Raw genomic sequence first — 18,859 nt, forward strand, 5'->3', positions numbered from 1 at the left:
CTTGTCAGTCGCCCCTGAGGGGCGTAAAAACTTCTTATGAGCCGAGAAGGATGGCCCACGTCTACAAAGAGGGTCCTTGCCTTGATTAGCCTTGGAAGAAAAGTACTCTTTTCCCCTGTAAGACCCGTAATGATGTCATCCAGGGTAACTCCACCGTAATGATGTCATCCAGGGTAGCTCTAAACCGGCGATCTCCTTGAAAAGGAGGATCAGTCAAGGCCTTTTTAGAAGTCTGGTCAGCAAACCAGCATTTGAGCCAAAAAATATGCCGAAGGACCACAGCTGAAACAGAGAGCCTAGCTACTAGGGGAGCCGCCTCCAAAGAGGCATCACAGATAAACTGCAACCACTGGACCAATTGGTCTGCCAGCTCAGAAAAGGCAGGGGGAAGCTGCACCCCCCCCCCCCCAGCACTCAGCGTAAAAACTTAGCCCACTCGGTTAACGTTTGCGACACTAGTGCAATGGTAAATACCAGCCTCAGTGCCGAACCAGCCACACTGTACATATTGCAGGCCACAGCCTCTGCCTTCCTGTTAGCCAGGTCCTTAAAAGCCTGAGAATCTTCAACCGGAATCATGGTTGCCTTGTTCAATCTGGAGGGTCCACCACCAGTGGAACAGTCCACTTTTTAGGAAGTCGCCAGTAACAGAGCACCTAATCGACCCTCAGCAGAAAGGGAGAGGACCCCACCATACTCACCAACCAGCAGAAACAGGCACCTGCAGCCACCAGGATAATCTGCACTTCACGTGCAGCGATCAGGAAGTAAAAAGATCCAGGAGTCCACACCAGGGGATGAGAAGGAGCTCCCACTGCTGAAATCGCCACCCGTAGGGCTCCATTGTCATGACCTCTGCTATTTTCAATGGCAAACCACTGCAAAATGGCCACCGGACTACACATACATGGCCGCTGTGCATTGAGCACACAGGCTGAAGCAAAATGGTGGCTCCGCACGGCACCACGAGGCTCCCAGGAGGGATCCCTAGGCCTCAGAAAATGAGACAGGTAAGAAGGGAGGACCCCGGCAGGAGTTCCCACCAGGTTTAGCCCCCCCCCAGCCTATCCAGGGGGAGAAGGGGGACAGTTACTTACCATACCAGGAGGGCACCGCTCCTGAACCTCCTGTCCACCAAATTGGGGGGCTGTCAGCCAGGAGGAAGGCTGCAACTCAGGTAGAGACCTGGTCGTATGTGACGTCACCAGGGGTTTAACTCGCAGGCCAGCCCCTGTCTGGTGGTGCTTTGTCACGGCCGACCTAGCGCAGAGCAGAGGTCTGTGTGTGCTCGCTTGCCAGACTGGGGTCTGGGGTAACCACTGAATCTAGATTATCTAGCCTGTCATCCAGTCCGGCAGTTGATTGTAGATCTCACAGGAAAAAAAACAGGAGGAAAAAATCTATCTAAAAAGAAAAAATTGCCAGGATCAGAGATCCCAACAGGGAACTAGGTCCTTACTCTTGACTAGGCAATACCTATAGCAGAGAGAGGGAGTATACCCCCTGGGACTGCCCATAGGTGCAGCCAGACTTTTTTTCTGCCTAGTGTCCTACTCCTGTAGGGGGCAGTATAACAATGGTTAAGAAGATCAGGAGCTGTGTCCGTCAATGAACGAAAGAGAAAAGCCTTTTACACCTGGGATCCCCTTCCAGTCCCCCTTATACTTAGCAGAGCCCCACTACGAACCAGGGCTGTGCATGAGAGCAGCATTACCTGCAGCTCTGTCCCTCCTCACTGAGCAGATCGATAGCTGCAATCAAACTCTGAGGAGGTAGTGGGGGGTGGGGCCGTGCCCTGCTGTCTGTGTCTAAAGACACAGGCAGCAGGGCTGAGGAGCAAGCCCGCACAAGTGCCCCAAAAAGAAGCCGATTTCTATGGGGGCACTGGCTGAAGAGGAGGAGCCAGGAGCACCAGTTGGGGACCCAAGAAAGATCAGAGCTGCTCTGTCCACAACCACTGCACAGAGCAGACAAGTTTAATATTTTTAATGAAAAAAAAAAAAAAAAAGCAAAGCAATAGAACCATTTAAAAGACGTTTGATGTTTTGTTTAGAGGCAGAAAAAAAACCCCAGTGCCAAGCGCGTTCACTTTTTCATTTTTGACAGAATGGAGAGGGATTAAAATGCCGTCAGTTTTTTTTTTTTTTTTTTTGAGGTCTGCGTCCCGGTTAAAGAGATTCAGGTTGTCCTGGTTATAGTCATCATTGATAGTGAAAGTAAAAGTAAAAGAAAAACCCAAATTTTGGGTCGTTCCCAGAAAAGTAATAGAAGGAAAGTCTTCCAATAGGGACACTAATAGTTCTGGTAACCTGGGGGTCCCCAAGGGATTTCTTTAATTTGCAGGGACTTCCTCTCACTTCCTGGGACAGGAAGTGAAGGGAAATCTCTGCAATGGAACACAGATGTCAAAAAAAAGTTTTGCCTATATTGCTACTTTAATATTCTAGCCAATGAAATTAATGAACACCCAGATGCTTAATGTGCCTAAACATGTTTGCAGAACACGGCATTAGGCACATTTTTAATTAGCTTTTTCCTCCCCGGAGCAAAGTGGCCCAGGGAAGGAAAAACACTGTCTTGTTTGTATGAAGCCTAGAAATCGTTCAGAAAACTGATCTTAAACCTGGTGCAATACTATTTGATTTGTTTTCTGTGGGCAATTTTATAGAACTCGTGTTTGCATGGAGAACACTCAATTGCAACACACATTTGCATAACTGGTCAAATACAGTACACAATCGTCCTCATTATAGTGAATGAGTGGATAATGCAGGCCATACATGGGTCCAATTCAGAAACAATTTTCTTTCGGAAATTTTGTGCATTTTGCGATATAATTGTGCCACTTGATTTCAAAATTCGACTAACCAAGCCTTCAATTTCACCTCATGTTGCTACAGAAAAGAATTTTCGTGGCCTGGAATATTCTTTTCTTTCCAGGCCACTGCTTATGCACATTTCTTTTTCAATTATACTTCTTGCACGATTCTCCTATCATGGATTAGATATTCTTTCATTTTTCAAAACATTTCCATCATGCCAATCACTCAAATTTGATGACTGCACATAAAATGACCATTGCTGCAACCCAGTAATGGTGCGAAATTTGAAAAAAAGAATCTTATTTATGATTTTCGTAAGAAAATTATTTTGGAATTCAACCCATGTGTAGCCTTGCTTTAGATACACCAACTAAGCAGGAAAGCACTTTACAATATAGAGTAAGACAATACTATTAAAATACAATGCAAGACAAGAGGGTTAGGAGGGCCCAGCTTGGGAGAGCTTACAATCTAAAAGACATCACTGCTTGGGGTACAGGATGCCAAAGGGAGTGTAATGCAACAACCTCTACCGGAAGCTGAATTAGCAGATCTGAGTGGACTGACCTTTTAATTGCTTAAAGTATAAGTAAAAGTAAAGGCAAAACTTTTGTTTTTAGTTTTGGATATAGTGGAGGTGGATTAGAACATCTATAAGGTTTCTTTTGCTGTCTGTGTCCCCATTAGCAAGATTCACCCTCTCTATTTGTCCTGTTTACCATTATCACTGAAAGTGAAGAAAACCTCAAATTTTGGGTTGTCCCCAGAAATGTAATAAAGGGGAAAATTTCAATGGGGACACTAGTTCTGGTGGCCTGGGGTCCCCAAGGAATTTCCTTAATTTTGGGATTATCTTTCACGTCCTGTTTTGGCTATGGGACAGGAAGGGAGGGTAAATCTCCCCAATGGGACAAAGATGGCAAAAAAAAACTGACAGGGGTGTAACCCTCCCTTACTCCATCCAAAATGAAAAAAAAATGTGCCTATGGTTCCACATTACCATGCAAATGAAAGAGTGGAGCATAAAACAACATAAAATGTTTGATATAATATGCTACTTTGTATCTATTTCCAGAAGTACTGTCCTCAAAATAAATAAAAAATGTTTTATATATAATGTATCTATATCTATACAAGTTTTTTTTTTTTTTTTTTTAAGGAGGCCATTTATACTTCTTTATTAAATCCCATTGTTCCATTTGTCCCCGAGGCTCCTAAGTTCTACAGCCGATTACAGATTTTAGGGTATTGCAGTTCAGCTTTCCATTTCTATACTTCAGAGACAGTTTCTCACCCTCGGACAGAAGAAACTCCACGGTCCCACAATGGCCTTCACATGCGGCGACCATGAGGGGAGTCCGGCCTTGCTTGTCACTCAGATTTACATCACAGCCGTGCTGCATAAGAAGCCTGGCAACCTGCAGAGACAGAGAGATGGTGAGGCACAAAGCATGGAAGGCCAGAGGCAAAGTACAGAGACATCGCTCATACAGTTACCTGCTCCCTGCTCAGCATTGCGTGTCGGACACAACTAACCAAGGATGAGTTTCTATAGAAATAAATAGGTTTATGATGTATCTGATTCCCTGAGGTCCACCAGTCTTAGATACAGTGCTAAACACAGACCAACAGTGCCCAGGAGGATTACATGGCTCAGCAATCAAATACTAAGGGCGTGAAATGAAAAGCAGAGATGTCATATTGACAAACAGTGACAATATACTGAAGGCTAGAAGCGGAAGAGAAGAAAAGGTCTGGGTCACCTATATCAACCCGATTCCAGCTGTCGTCTCTCTAGTGTGAGCTGGATAATGAGGAGAATACCTGGCTTGTCACCACAGGAAACAAACACTTTAAAAAGCTTAAGGTCCCTTTCACACAATCGGTCCAATTGGGTCCACATGTCAATTTTTCAGGCAGACACAATCTCTATTCACTTCTATGGAGCAGCAGGTGCAAATAGACAGTTTCCACCCAGCCGCCCATAGAGCAGAGCAGGCTGTGTTCATGTCTGCTCTGCATAAACTGAGAAGACACGGACCTGTAACCCACCCACTCTACTCTGTCGATGATCAGTGGACAGATCCCCTGCTGAGAAAAGTGGAGTCAGGCAGAGCCCACCACGTGTGAAAGGGGCCTTAAAATGCTTAGTAGGCCTAAAAAAAAAAAAAAAAAAAAATTAATCTATGGAGTAAAAACAGGAAAAAAAATGAGGGATGTTTCCAGTCAGTTAAATATGAGTCAGACATTGCTTTCGGAATTTTTTGATTCTGCTCAGAAAATGTAGTGATTCCACAATGCCTTCCATGGAGGATGACCATCTTACACTATTCACCCTGGGCCCTCTCCACACTGGATGAGATGTCAGTTTGTCGTATTACCTCCTTGTGCTCATGTCATATTTCAGAGCTCCTCCCTGTGCCCTCCTTATACTACTGAGCTCCACCCTGTGCCTTCCATATACTACTGAGCTTCACCCTGTGCCTTCCATATACTACTGAGCTTCACCCTGTGCCTTCCATATACTACTGAGCTTCACCCTGTGCCTACTACATGCTGCTAAACTCCACCCTCTGCCCTCCACACATTGCTAAGCTCCTCCCTGTGCCCGCCACATTCTGCTAAGCTCCTCCCTGTGCTCGCCACATTCTGCCAAGCTTCTCCTTGTACCCAAAACATGCTACTAAGCTCCTCCTTGTGCCCATCATACACTACAGAGCTCCACCCACTCCACATTGCCAAGCTCCACCCTGTGCCCTCCTCACACTGATATGCTCCTCCCTGTGTCCTCCCCACACCACCATGCTCCTCCCTGTGCCCTCTTCACACTGCTGCGCTCCGCCCAGTTCCTGCTTTACACTGCTGAGCTCTGCCCTGTGCCCTCCCACACTGCTTAGCTCCATCCTGTTTCTGCTTTACACTGCTGAGGTATGCCCTGTGCCCTTCTCACTCCACCATGCTCCTCCCTTTGGCCTCCCTACACCACCATGTTTCTCCCTGTGCCCTCCTCACACCACCATTCTCCTCCCTGTGCCCTCCTCACACCACCATTCTCCTCCCTGTGCCCTCCTCACACCACCATTCTCCTCCCTGTGCCCTCCTCACACCACCATTCTCTTCCCTGTGCCCTCCTCACACCACCATTCTCCTCCCTGTGCCCCCCTCCCACCACCATGCTCCTCCCTGTGCCCTCCTCACACCACCATGCTCCTCCCTGTGCCCCCTCCCACCACCATGCTCCTCCCTGTGCCCTCCTCACACCACCATGCTCCTCCCAGTGCCCTCCTCACACCACCATGCTCCTCCCAGTGCCCTCCTCACACCACTATGCTCCTCCCTGTGCCCTCCTCACACCACCATGCTCCTGCCTGTGCCCTCCTCACACCACCAAGCTCCTCCCTGTGCCCTCCTCACACCACCATGCTCCTGCCTGTGCCCTTCTCACACCACCATGCTTCTCCCTGTGCCCTCCTCACACCACCAGTCTCCTTCCTGTGCCTTCCTTACACCACCAGTCTCCTTCCTGTGTCTTCAAACACTGCTGATCTCTGCCCTGTTCCTGCTTTACACTGCTGAGCTCTGCCCTGTGTACTCCTCACACCACCAGTCTCCTTCCTGTGCCCTTCTCATACCACCAGTCTCCTTCCTGTGATTTCCCACTCTGCTGAGCTCTGCCCTGTTCCTGCTTTACACTGCTGAGCTCTGCCCTGTTCCAGCTTTACACTGCTGAGCTCTGCCCTGTTCCAGCTTTACACTGCTGAGCTCTGCCCTCCTCACACTGCCACGCGCCTCTCTGCTCCATCTTCACACATCTGAGCTTCTTCCTTTCCCCTGCATAACCTCCCATTCTTGGTCCAATACCAGCTGTACACTGGTAAATGTATTCTTCTGTGAAGGAAAAAAATTGATTTAAGGACCTTGTGCTCAAATCAAACATTTTACCTATGAAGTGCACTACTTGATAACGATTATAAAATAGAAACAGCTGCACCTAATTTAAACTGCTGAGTATATCTCATAAAACTTCCCAGCTGCTACCAAATAAGGTGTACCCCCTATAGAACACTCCAGGATCTGACTAAAAGTGTAAAATAACTGTGGGGGGTGTCAGGGCCTGCCACTGATATTAAAAACATGGAAAGGGACTGACACAGTAAATAAAAATTGGGGTGGGGCCTGTCACTATTGGAAATGTGGGTGGGGCCTGTCACTATTGGAAATGTGGGTGGGCTTGTCACTATTGGAAATGTGGGTGGATCCAGTCACTATTGTAAATGTGGGTGGGGCCTGTCATTATTGTAAATGTGGGTGGGGCCTGTCACTATTGTAAATGTGTGTAGGCCTGTCACTATTGTAAATGTGGGTGGGCCTGTCACTATTGGAAAGGTGGGGGGCCTGTCACTATTGGAAATGTGGGGTGGCCTGTCACTATTGGAAATGTGGGTGGGCCTGTCACTATTGGAAATGTGGGTGGGGCCTGTCACTATTGAAAACGTGGGTGAGGCCTGTCACTATTGGAAATGTGAGTGAGGCCTGTCACTATTGGAAATGCTGGTGGGCCTGTCACTACTGGAAATGTGGGTGAGGCCTGTCACTATTGGAAATGTGAGTGAGGCCTGTCACTATTGGAAATGTGAGTGAGGCCTGTCACTATTGGAAATGCTGGTGGGCCTGTCACTACTGGAAACATGGGAGGGCCTGTCACTATTGGAAACATGGGAGGGCCTGTCACTATTGGAAACATGGGAGGGCCTGTCACTATTGGAAACATGGGAGGGCCTGTCACTATTGGAAACGTGGGTGAGGAATGTCACTATTGTAAATGTGGATGAGGCCTATCACTATTAAAATTTAGAAATGTAGGCATGGCCTGTCACTTTAGAAATGTGGGAGGGGCCAAACCTGTCACTGTGGGTGGGGCCAAACCAGTCACTGTGGGTGGGGCCAAACCAGTCACTGTGGGTGGGGCCAAACCTGTCACTGTGGAAATGTGGGTGGGGCCAAACCTGTCACTGTGGAAATGTGGGGGGCCAAACCTGTCACTGTGGAAACATGGGAGTATACTGTGAAAGGGTGCGCACCTCCTGTAGACCTGTGCTCTGATTGTGAGGACATTTGTTTTGGATGAAACATCTCGGAACGTGATTACTACATGTGACGCTACTTTCGGTTTCGGCTTCCGGGTCTGCGGAACACACACCGGCTTCAAGGATAGCAGTGGTGCCCCTCTATAGGACTAAGCTTTTCTCTCTTAGTGCCTGGAATGTGTGGCACTGGATTATGTGAGTACAATCGTTTTACATGTTTATTTTAATAAATATACCTTCAGGTTTTATGTGATGAGGCCCCATTTTTGTGATTTGTATATCCTTACATGGTCACATCCTGACATTTATGGGAGGATTCAACTGAATCATTGTATAGGATGTGAAGGTCTCTCTTCTGCAGGGCAGCCATCAGGGGCAGACAGCCCATACACATGTAGGGGGCCCGGGCGTTTCCCGAGAGGCCCGGTCACCCAGGCCCCAACCAACGAGACCAAGTTGTTGCTGCTGTAGTAACTAGCAATTGCTACAGCAGGGCGGCTGCAGAGTAAGTTGATGCAGCTGAAGGGATGCCTTTTGCTGGTTCGCACGGTCCCTTTGCTGAAAATATGAGGCTGTCTTTTTACTGGATTGAGATGTGTCTTTGCTGAATATATGAGGCCGTCTCTTTACTGGATTGAGATGTCTCTTTGCTGAATATATGAGGCTGTCTATTTGCTGGATTGGGATGTCTCTTTGCTGATTATATGAGGCTGTCTCTTTACTGGATTGGGATGTCTCTTTGCTGAATATATGTGGATGTCACTTTGCTGGCTTGGATTCATTTTCATATATTAGGTTGTAATAGTGTTAAAATAGAAGTGGGTGCACTGAAGGACTGAAGGGTGCATGGTGGGACAGCCAGAGGGCCTGCCCTGCGAAATGTTGGTGGTCAGGCCCGGTGGGGCCCAGGCCTAAAGCGGTGTAAGGGGCCCAAAAAATTTCTGATGGCTGCCCTGCTCTTCTGGGTTGAAAATACTCACCTTAAAGCCCTGACAGGCCTTTATTTTACTACCTGATAAAGCCTGTAGGGGCGCCCTAGGTCACGAAATCTCTCAATCAGTATAATTGTGGTAATACAAACACTGATTGTAACCTAGGGATTATGAATCTATGCTACATGCAATAATCATAAATAAGCAATCTTTATACGTCCATGTATATTCTGTGCAACACACTGCTCTTTACAGTGCTGTTAATGGTTACGCAGAGCTGGCCGGGGGCCAAGTCGGCATCTCGAGCTATAAAAGCTGTAGGCGTTGTGTGGTGGCACTGTGTATTGTCCCTGGAGTCCTATGAAGTGTCATGAATAGACGGCTCCACTAGAAGAGCAGAAATATAAAAAAAGGAATAACTGGGGAACTCCACAGAGACACAAAGCGGCGGACTATCTCATTAGAATTTGTATGGCAGTGTCTTCCAGGGACAAAACCAGCACTGTCACAGCTCTCCTTTACTTAATATTATTTCACGAGTTTTCAGAGAACTGGAATACATTAGTCCCAGCGCTGTGACAAGACACTCTTGTTTGCAAACTGTGACTTCACTTTTCTCCTATTTATAAGCTTTAGAAGACATGCAGGTTACACTGTGTGTAAGGGGAAAAACATCCAGCAGGATTTGACTGCTATTTATCTGGGGCCTTCCCTTACAAACACCAACACATTTCAAACTTTATTTAAACAAAACACATTTTTTGTTACAGTTTTACACATTCTTATTATTAAAATGATATTTAACCCAAAACCAAAAATGTAATATATTGCAGCTTAGCAATCATTAAATGTGGTGGCTGCCTTAAGGTTTTTTTTTTAGGCTTTGTCCTGGTTTTTACCAGTATTCGTGAGACGCCTCTGGATGAAGGAGCACAGGAGTCACAGCAGACAACAGCATTGTCAGTCTGGGGGGAGGGGAGTGTTATATATACTAGCAGATTTAAATGCAGTAACACATTGAAGTCAAACTCCCAGCTCACACTTTATAATCAGTTACAACAGTTTTCATTCCTTTTGGAATACAGGTTTTACATGAATAAATAAAAGCTGATCACTGTAAGAATCCCTGCCAGTGTTAAATTGTTTATTTCATCCCTTTAAACTGATACACTTGGAAGAGAGCTTGTTCTTTTGAAAAACAGACTTACTGGATCACCAGATACAATTAGAATAAAGAAAACCTAAAATGGAAAATGAATGCAAACACCACATCTATGAATTGTCGCCTTCTTACCAGAGTTCAACTTTAAATACTTTGAGACACTGATCCTTTACCACTTGCCGACTGCCGCACGACTATTTACGTCGGCAGTCAGCCCCTCACAGGCAGAGCGACGTAGTACTACGTCGCTAGCCTGTGAGGGCCTAGGGAGCGAGCGCGCGCCCCCGGAGGCGCGCTCCCGCATGGTCACGAACCCCCCCCCCCCCGCGCGTGTCACTCGGCGATCGTCGGTGCAGAGGGAGAAAGGCAGGCGGCTGATGTAAACAAGCCGCCTGTCATTCTCCCCTGTGTAGAAACAGTGATCATACGGTTCTACTATGTAGGACCGTTGATCACTGTTCCTACACCTCAAGCCACAGCCAATCACAGTTAGAATCAGGCATCACAATCAGGCCCCTAGGGACACACATAACCCCTCCCTCTAAAAAAAAGTTAACCCCTTCACTGCCAGTGTAATTTTACAGTAACAGTGCATATGTATAGAACTGATTACTGTAGAAATGTCACTGGTAACCCCAAAAGTGTCAAAAATGTCAGTCAAGGGTCCGATCTGTCCGCTGCAATGTCGCAGTACCGCAAAAAAAATTGCAGATCGCGCCATTAAACGTTAAAAAAAAACAACAAAAATGACAAAATCTTTCCCTTTGTTAGTAAACGCAATAACTTTTGCGCAAACCAATCAAAATACGCTTTTTGCGATTTTTTTTTTTACCAAACATATGTAGCATAAAACAAATTGGCCGAAAATGTTAAAAAATTTTGATTTTTACATTTTTTGGGGGGAATTTCATATCAAAAAATGTGAAAAATATTGTTATTTTTGCAAAATTGACGCTGTTTTTTTGTTTATAGCGCATGATCAAAAAAATCGCACATGTGATCAAATACCACCAAAAGAAAGCTCTGTTTGTGGGAAAAAAAAGGACGTCAATTTTCGTTTTGGTACAGCGCCGCACGACTGCGCAATTGTCCGTTAAAGTCACGCAGTGCCGAATCGCAAAATAGGCCCTGGTCAGGAAGGGGGTAAAATCTTCCGGGCTTAGTGGTTAACAAGTATGTGAATCAAGGTTGCTCACTTAACTTGCTGCAGGCCAGTTGTAGGTCACTGACTCAAAGTATTATCCCAAAAACAAAAAAAACTGTTTGCTCTAACTGTTTATAAAGTGTTAGCTGGAGTTTGGCTTCAACTTGTTAGTGTATTCAAATCTGATAATACATATCCCCCAGATTCGTGATGGTGAACCTTGACACCCCAGATATTTTGTAACTACATTTTCCATGATCCTCATGCACTCTGTAGTGTAGCTGAGCATCATGGGAAATATAGTTCCAAAATATCTGGGGTGCCAAGATTCGCCATCACTGCCCTAGATTGACAATGCTGCTTTCTGCGGTGTCCCCTGGGCTCCTTCATCTAGATTTGTGTCTCACTAATATAGGAGGTCTGTTACTGGCCAGATCACCAGGCGAGAAATAGCCTAAAAAAAAAGGAAAATTTAGCAATTACATCTAATGATTACTAAGCTGCAATATAATACATTTTTGGTTTTGGGTTTAATACCGCTTTAATGCAAGTAATCCCATCAGCACATGTTTTCACTTCCAGTCAGACGGCCCTTTTAACAGAAAAGAAAAGTGCACTGCTGCCTTTTGACTGCTAGTATCAGGAAATTTGGTGATGTCACTACTGTGCTGCTCACCGTTCTCCTTGCTGGAGGCTCAGACATGAGGAAACAAATCTCTACCAAGATGGTCACATTCACACAGTGCAGAACAAGGCATGGTAAGGTTGTAATGGGGAAAAAAATCAGCTATAAATAGGGAGACCACAGGCAATACTGGTGACTGGTCCTTTTGCTCTCTGCCTTTTTTTTGGACAGATTCAGACTTCAGTTCCTACTGAAATGAAATTATTCTAGTGGAACCTACTTCTGGATACATATTGCTAATTTTTGGTCTTCTCATCTAGCAGTGAAACAGAGTGATTGTGTTAGTTTCCCAAACTAGGTGTATGGAGAAATCTAGTGGTGCACCGAAATTTCAGCAACCAAAATTTCGGCCGAAAATGGGTTAAAGATGCCAATATTAATGATGGCCGCCACGGGCGCAGCACAGGTTTCAAAAGACCCGCCTCTGGCCGGCGGCCCGGTGATGTCACTGCTACTACTACGATGTGCATGAATGAGCTAACACAACGGGGGGGCGAGCGGCCGCTAATAGCTGTAACCAAGTGAGCGCTTCACTTCCCTATCCGGCGAGTATCTCCGCTGACAGGGAAGTGAAGGGCTCACTTAATTATAGCTATTAGCGGCCGCTCGCCCGCCCGGTGTGTTAGTTCATTCATGCACATTGTAGTAGTAGTGACATCCCTGGGAGGCAGGCCTCCGGCCAGAGGCGCATCTTTTGAAAGGAAGGGAAGGACACAGGAGGAGCTGAGAGTAAGGAGATTGCATCATTGGGATGGGGAGGGACGCTGAGGCGGGGGGGCATGGACGCTCTGGACGCTGAGGCGAGGTTACCAATGGTATTATTATGCAGCACGAGGGGGTTAATGTATTGCCACTGCTGGTCACTGATGCATTAGTGACCGACCAGTGGCAGTTAATTAACCCCTTTGTGCTGCATTAGTGCAGACAATATCAGTGCAACCAGTGTTAATTAACACTGATACCGGTTGCACTAATGCAGCAAAAAGGGATTAATTAACTGTCACTGGTCGGTCACTAATGCATCAGTGACCAGCAGTGGCAATACATTAACCCCCTCATGCTGCATAATACAAATACCATTGGTAATTAAATTAACCACTTGCCAACCCGTCACAGTACATATACTGTGTTTGGTGTATGCCCCTGTCCTATCTATTTTAAAATCATTTGGGGGGAAAAAAGTCATTTTCGGTTTTCGGCCAAGGGCATCCTGCATTCTCGGTTTCGGCCCAGAATTTTCATTTCGGTGCATCCCTAGAGGAAACCCCATAGAAGCCCCGTATACCCCCCCCCCCCCCCCCAAGACATTGCATTCTGACAGCAGAACCCACCGCTGTCAGAATACATTTATCAGTGGCTGCAGCCTTTGATTGACTAAAGTTTTCCAACAGCTCCAGCGGGAGCCAAACACTGATCAATATTAATTCAGCTTTACTGATCCTCTTATCACAGATCAAGCAGGTCATCATTATGAAAGGAAACCAAGACATTCTCTATGAAAACAATAGTGTCTCTAGGTATTCATCATTCAACATGCAGGTGGCCCTAACTATCCACTGACAATTCAGTAACATTCTGGAGTCACTGAGCCATGAAATCCCAGCTTATTATGTTCAGGTAATTGTGCCAGTATATGAGCCACATGATGGGAAGAGTCGGGTTATCTCTATTAGCAAGAAAGAAAGGGAAGTCAGAAAAAAATGTATGAACCCTCTCAAGGACAATGTGGATGATCCTCTGTTTTCTCCTAAAACCTTCATTATCCCACATGTGGAGAGATTATGTAATACACCATACATGTTAAGATCATGACACTGAGGTGCCTATGTCCTGCAGCAACCTTGTCTCCTGTATACAAAACATTATCCGTAACATTGTTTTGCTAAGAAAAAAGGCCAAGACTGAACACTACATACCTGCCAGTGCCCTTGGCGTACTGCACAGAAGAGGGGAGATATCCCACGTCTATTAAGACGCGACAAAATGGCTCCATGATCCAGGAGTAGTTCACAGACCTCCAGCTTCCCCCTTCCTGCTGCTGCTGTGAGAGCTGGAAAAACATAAATATCATTAGAAATACGTATTAGTTACATGTCCAAATCCAGTAAGTATACAACCAATTGGCAGACACATGTAGCAATGATACACAAACAATTCATTGCATTAGCAGTAAAACAGATAAGGAATGTAGATCCAGGTTCCCCTGAATTTTTTTTTTAGCATGTTTCATACTTTTGGATTCCCAAAGGGTATATTATTGAGCCTTTCTCTGTGTGGTTTGTATAATGGGACTCAAGAGATGTCAGTCTTAATAAATTCTGAAATGGAGATTGTGTTGGCTCTATGAAATATTTAATGTAGCAAAGCCCTTGTGCTAAAGAAAAGAGCATAATTTGTTCTGCTTAAAACGATTACAAATAGCAATGAATTAAACATGTTTTCTGCAAAGCTGTTATTTACTTCCAAAACACATATGAGGATGTGCCAAGAATTATGAGAGGAAAAGCTACTATGCTGAGAAAGTAGTACGGGGGGGGGGGGGGGGGGACATGTTATAACCCAAAATAAATTAATAGATTTACATACCCCCTCATCTACCTTCAATTGGGAAAGAAGTTTCCAAGAGTGGTGGTAAAAAAATTGTGGTCTTAATACAAGCGTATATTCATTAACAATTAGTGTTATCAGTCTTAAGTGAGCAGAGAGCCAGGGACTCAGACACCGGCTCTCTGCTCAGCCCCTCCAGCACTCACTAGAGTAACGGGCTGTGAAGGGGGTGGGCTTAGGCTCTCAGTGGCACGCATAGAGGCTGAGCCTGCTGCCGCTCTGGAATCTAGGTGGATCCCGACATTTAGAGGAGAATTATGGCCAATGCTTTTTTGGCTATACTTCTCCTATGGATCACAGAAGTGCAGTTAGTTCTGCACTCCTGTGACTAAGGAGCTAAAGCCCACTGTCGGCTGATGTCACAGAGCCAGTCCAGGCTATAAAAAGATTCCAACCATGTGATCAGGATCCACCCATTAGCAAACCGCTGAGAGCCTGAGCCAGCCACTCCCGCACCCTGCACAGCCCAGCGCTCCAGTGAACGCTACCAGCTCTCTGCAGGCGGAGGGCTGAGCAGTCATTGGTGTTAGATCACTCAGTTCTCGGTCTTAGAGGTGGCAGAGAATAGCTGCAATCGGTGCTGCAGCCATCTAGGTGAGTAACTTTTTTTCTTGCGATTCCTTCTTTTTTAAGTCAGGATCCATCCAGAGTCTGGAGCTGCTGAGTGGCATCAGCTAACAGCAGACTTTAGCCTGCTGTCTGCTGAACCTGGGTCACAGGAATGCAGAACTAAATACACTCCTGTGACCTACATGAGAAGCAGGGCCAAAACAGCTTCCGTCTTACTTCTCCTTCAAACAAGGGGCAGAAGCATAAATTCAGCCTGCCCCTTGTACCTGCTTGTATATATGCGAGGCAGCAGAGGAGTCACAGATTCCCTACTGGTCATACAGCCTGCCCCACTTGTGTCAAGTTATTCATTTTATTGCTATCCAAAGGTTGTCACTGTATATCTAATGGGTATAACCTTAGATTATGGGGGTATAAGCTAATAGCAACTAAAACACACATTATATTGTGCCTCACCAGAATACTGTGCCCTTTTTAGCACCTTTTTCCCTTTCAATACTTTTATTAGAGATGGTACAGCTGTGAGCTTTTGCTTTTTTCCAAAGACGTCGTTCAGTGTGGCCAAACATTTGCCTTGCACCGTTCTAAAGCAAACCATCACAAAAGCAGTGAGAAGCCATTTAGCTAGCGCTTGGCTGAGTTACAAGACCATCCATTGTGCCAAGTACGAGTTCAGAATTTTATGGTGTCATTGTACAGCTTAATGAATGATACAGAGTGTTAGCCAAAGACAATCGTCTCGTTAATGTGCCTGACTTGAGATTATTTATACGTCCACAGATTAGCTTGTCCCCGCCATTCATGCTTCAAACAACCCGGAAAAGAAGGAAATATTACAATAAAGAAAAACTCTGGAACTTTCGGCATTTCATTTATTCCCTTGGAAGGGGCAGTGGTGTGCAACAACCAATCAAAAATCAGGATGTACTGGCATGAACAATCAAAGTATTGAAAGCTGAAATGCAACTGGTTGCTTTGAGCTGTTCGACTTATTTTTAACAAAGATTTCCTTTATGAAATAATTGCATCTCAAAATGTTGAAAGCATTAACATCATTATTTTAGCAAAACTGAGAAAAAAAGCTCAAAAACCTTTTATGCCCCCCCCCCCCATGTTTCTGCATCTTTATTGGGGGCCTGATTTACATCAATAGAGAATATGTGGGCACACTATCCCCAAACCAACCCCATCAAGGTCACCACCATTACAAATAGCATTTCCTTATTTTCCTGGTCCTTTTTATAAATACTGTGCCCTATACTGAGGTCTGGGGAAGCTGGAGGAACCACAAAGACCAAAGGGGTGCGGGTGGGGAAGGAGTTGGGTGTGGGACAGAAATTCTTTACATGTACATAAATGGAAACACGGTTTTTCAAAATGTAACAGATACTGACAAGATAGCATTTTTGCCTAGCAGCACTAGGGTCATCAGTTCAAATCCCAATCACAGCACTATCTGCCTGGAGTTTGCATGTTCTCCCTGTGCCTGTGTGGGTTTCCTCCGGGTACTCTGGTTTCCTCCCAAATGCCAAAAACATGCTAGTAGGTCAATTGGCTCATGTCTAAATTGGCCCTAGTATGTCTATGTATGAATGCGAGTTATACATACATACACACACATATATATATATATATATATATATATATATATATATATATATATATACACGCATACATATACATACACACTATATTACCAAATGTATTGTGACACCTGCCTTTACACGCACATTCATTTTAATGGCATCCCAGTCTTAGTCCGTAGGGTTCAATATTGAGTTGGCCCACCTTTTGCAGCTATAAACAGCTTTAACTCTTCTGGCAAGGCTGTCCACAAGGTTTAGGAGTGTATCTATAGGAATGTTTGACCATTCTTACAGAAGCACATTTGTGAGGCCAGGCATTAAGGTGGACGAGGAGGCCTGGGTTGCAGTTTGCGCTCTCATTCATCCCAAAGGTATCAGATTGAGGTCAGGACTCTGTGCAGGCCAGTCAAGTTCCTCCACCCCAAACTCGTTTACCATGTCTTTATGGACCTTGCTTTGTGCACTGGTCCAAATCATTTGGTGGAGGGGGGGGGGGGGATTATGTTGTGGGGTGGTTGTATTTCAAGGGTTGGGCGTAGCCCCTTAGTTCCAGTGAAGGGAACTCTTAAAGTGTTACTAAACCCAGAACCTGCATTCACTATATCTGATCTCCCACAGTACACAAAACATGGAAATGCAATTATTTTAGTAAACCTAAACAAATACCTTTTCTCATTAGCAGTATATAGCAGCTTTGTGACTTGTATCAGTTCCTAGTAAAGCTTGTAGGAGGAGTTTTCATTCTCCCCTGATCCTATGTCTGGACAGTGAGGATTGGCCCTGTTCACTCTCTCAAGAAGAAGAAAAAACCCAACTCTCTAGAAATACATACCAAACTGAGCATGTGCAGCCTGTCCCCTGGTTCTGTAAATATCAGGTTATTTTTTGGAGACAGTGAAAGAAGAGAAGGCTCAGAGAGACTTGATCAAACAGCCTTTATACACAACGCAGTGCTTGTTATACTCCACAATTAGTATAATAAGCATACTTTACTGCATATGCAGACTAATTTTACGATTGTGGGTTTAGTAACACTTTAAGTCATCAGCATACCAAGACATTTTGGACAATTTCATGCCCTCAATTATGTGGGGGTTTGGGGATGGCCCCTTCCTGTTCCAACATAACTGCACACCAATGCACAAACCAAGGACATGGATGAGTGAGTTTGGGGTGAAGGAACTTGACTGGCCTTCACTCCTGATCTCAACCCGATAGAACACCTGAATTAGATCGGAGACTACGAGCCAGCCCTTCTCGTCCACATCAGTGCCTGACCTCACAAATGCGCTTCTGAAAGAATGCTCAAACATTCCCATGGACGCACTCCTAAACCTTGTGGACAGCCTTCTCAGAAGAGTTGAAGCTGTTATAGCTGCAAAGGGTGGGCCAACTCAATATTGAAGCCTACAGACTAAGACTGGGATGCCATTAAAGTTTATGTGCGTGTAAAAGGCCTGCGTGACGAAATTTTTGGTAATATAGTGCGTGCGTGTATGTGTGTGTATATATATATATATATATATATATATATATATATATATATATATATATATCGCTGCGTAAATTGATGCTGCTATATAAGTACCTGCAATAAATAAATAAAAGATTACATCAGGCTGATATCTTTATCTAACAAAAACATTAAAACTGGAGGCAGCGGTGGTGTGCTATAACACCTGGTAATGCAAAATGTCATATACTTTTTAACACAGGGTGGAGGAAGAAATTTCTCACTAAATTCTTTTGGTACATTTCACACACAAAAAAATAAAATGCATGTTAAAGGGCACACGTTGTAAAAATTGTATACACACACACACACACGCAAGTACATGTGAACATACAAAAACATGTCACTGGATGTTCTATGGCTCCTAAAGTTGAGGACAGTCCATAATTAGAGGAGGACAGCTGGCAGCAATGCAACCCACGTGCATGTGAGTTTCAATAACGCCGGCGCTCCAAAGGAAAGGGTTGTGTCTGCTCGATTTTTACACAGTACAGGAAGCAACAGTACAACAAGAGGGGGAGGCAATAAAGCAGAAGAATGTTCCTGATAATTATGGCCTGTTGTTTACCATGGATGCTGGCGGCAGCCTGTGAGCTACACCCTCAATCCACTTTACCATATTCGGAAACTGGCTAACCCACAGTGTTCTTAAATAAACAGTATCATGGCAAAGCTATGCTCAGGAATTCCGGCTATTCTCGTGCTGAGAACTAGTTCTTATCTAAAGTCATCCCTCTTGCTAGACCTATTT

At 45.0% G+C, this 18,859-nt stretch overlaps 1 protein-coding gene across 4 annotated transcripts in view; it reads right to left on the reverse strand.

Annotated features, from left to right (window-relative positions):
* Positions 1 to 18,859, reverse strand: part of TANC1 (tetratricopeptide repeat, ankyrin repeat and coiled-coil containing 1) — a gene marked incomplete at its 3' end in the record, with an annotated part of 423,607 nt that overhangs the window by 22,448 nt on the left and 382,300 nt on the right. For all 4 annotated transcript variants that reach the window (XM_082260319.1, XM_082260320.1, XM_082260321.1 and 1 more), the window contains 2 exons: positions 13,749 to 13,882; positions 4,117 to 4,240 (listed from right to left, as the gene is read on the reverse strand). In XM_082260319.1, the coding sequence (XP_082116445.1) occupies positions 4,117 to 4,240; positions 13,749 to 13,882 (258 nt within the window). The remainder of the gene's footprint in view (positions 1 to 4,116; positions 4,241 to 13,748; positions 13,883 to 18,859) is intronic.

This window comes from Pelophylax lessonae, assembly GCF_965119305.1.
Source record: "Pelophylax lessonae genome assembly, chromosome: 6".
NCBI lineage: Eukaryota > Metazoa > Chordata > Amphibia > Anura > Ranidae > Pelophylax > Pelophylax lessonae.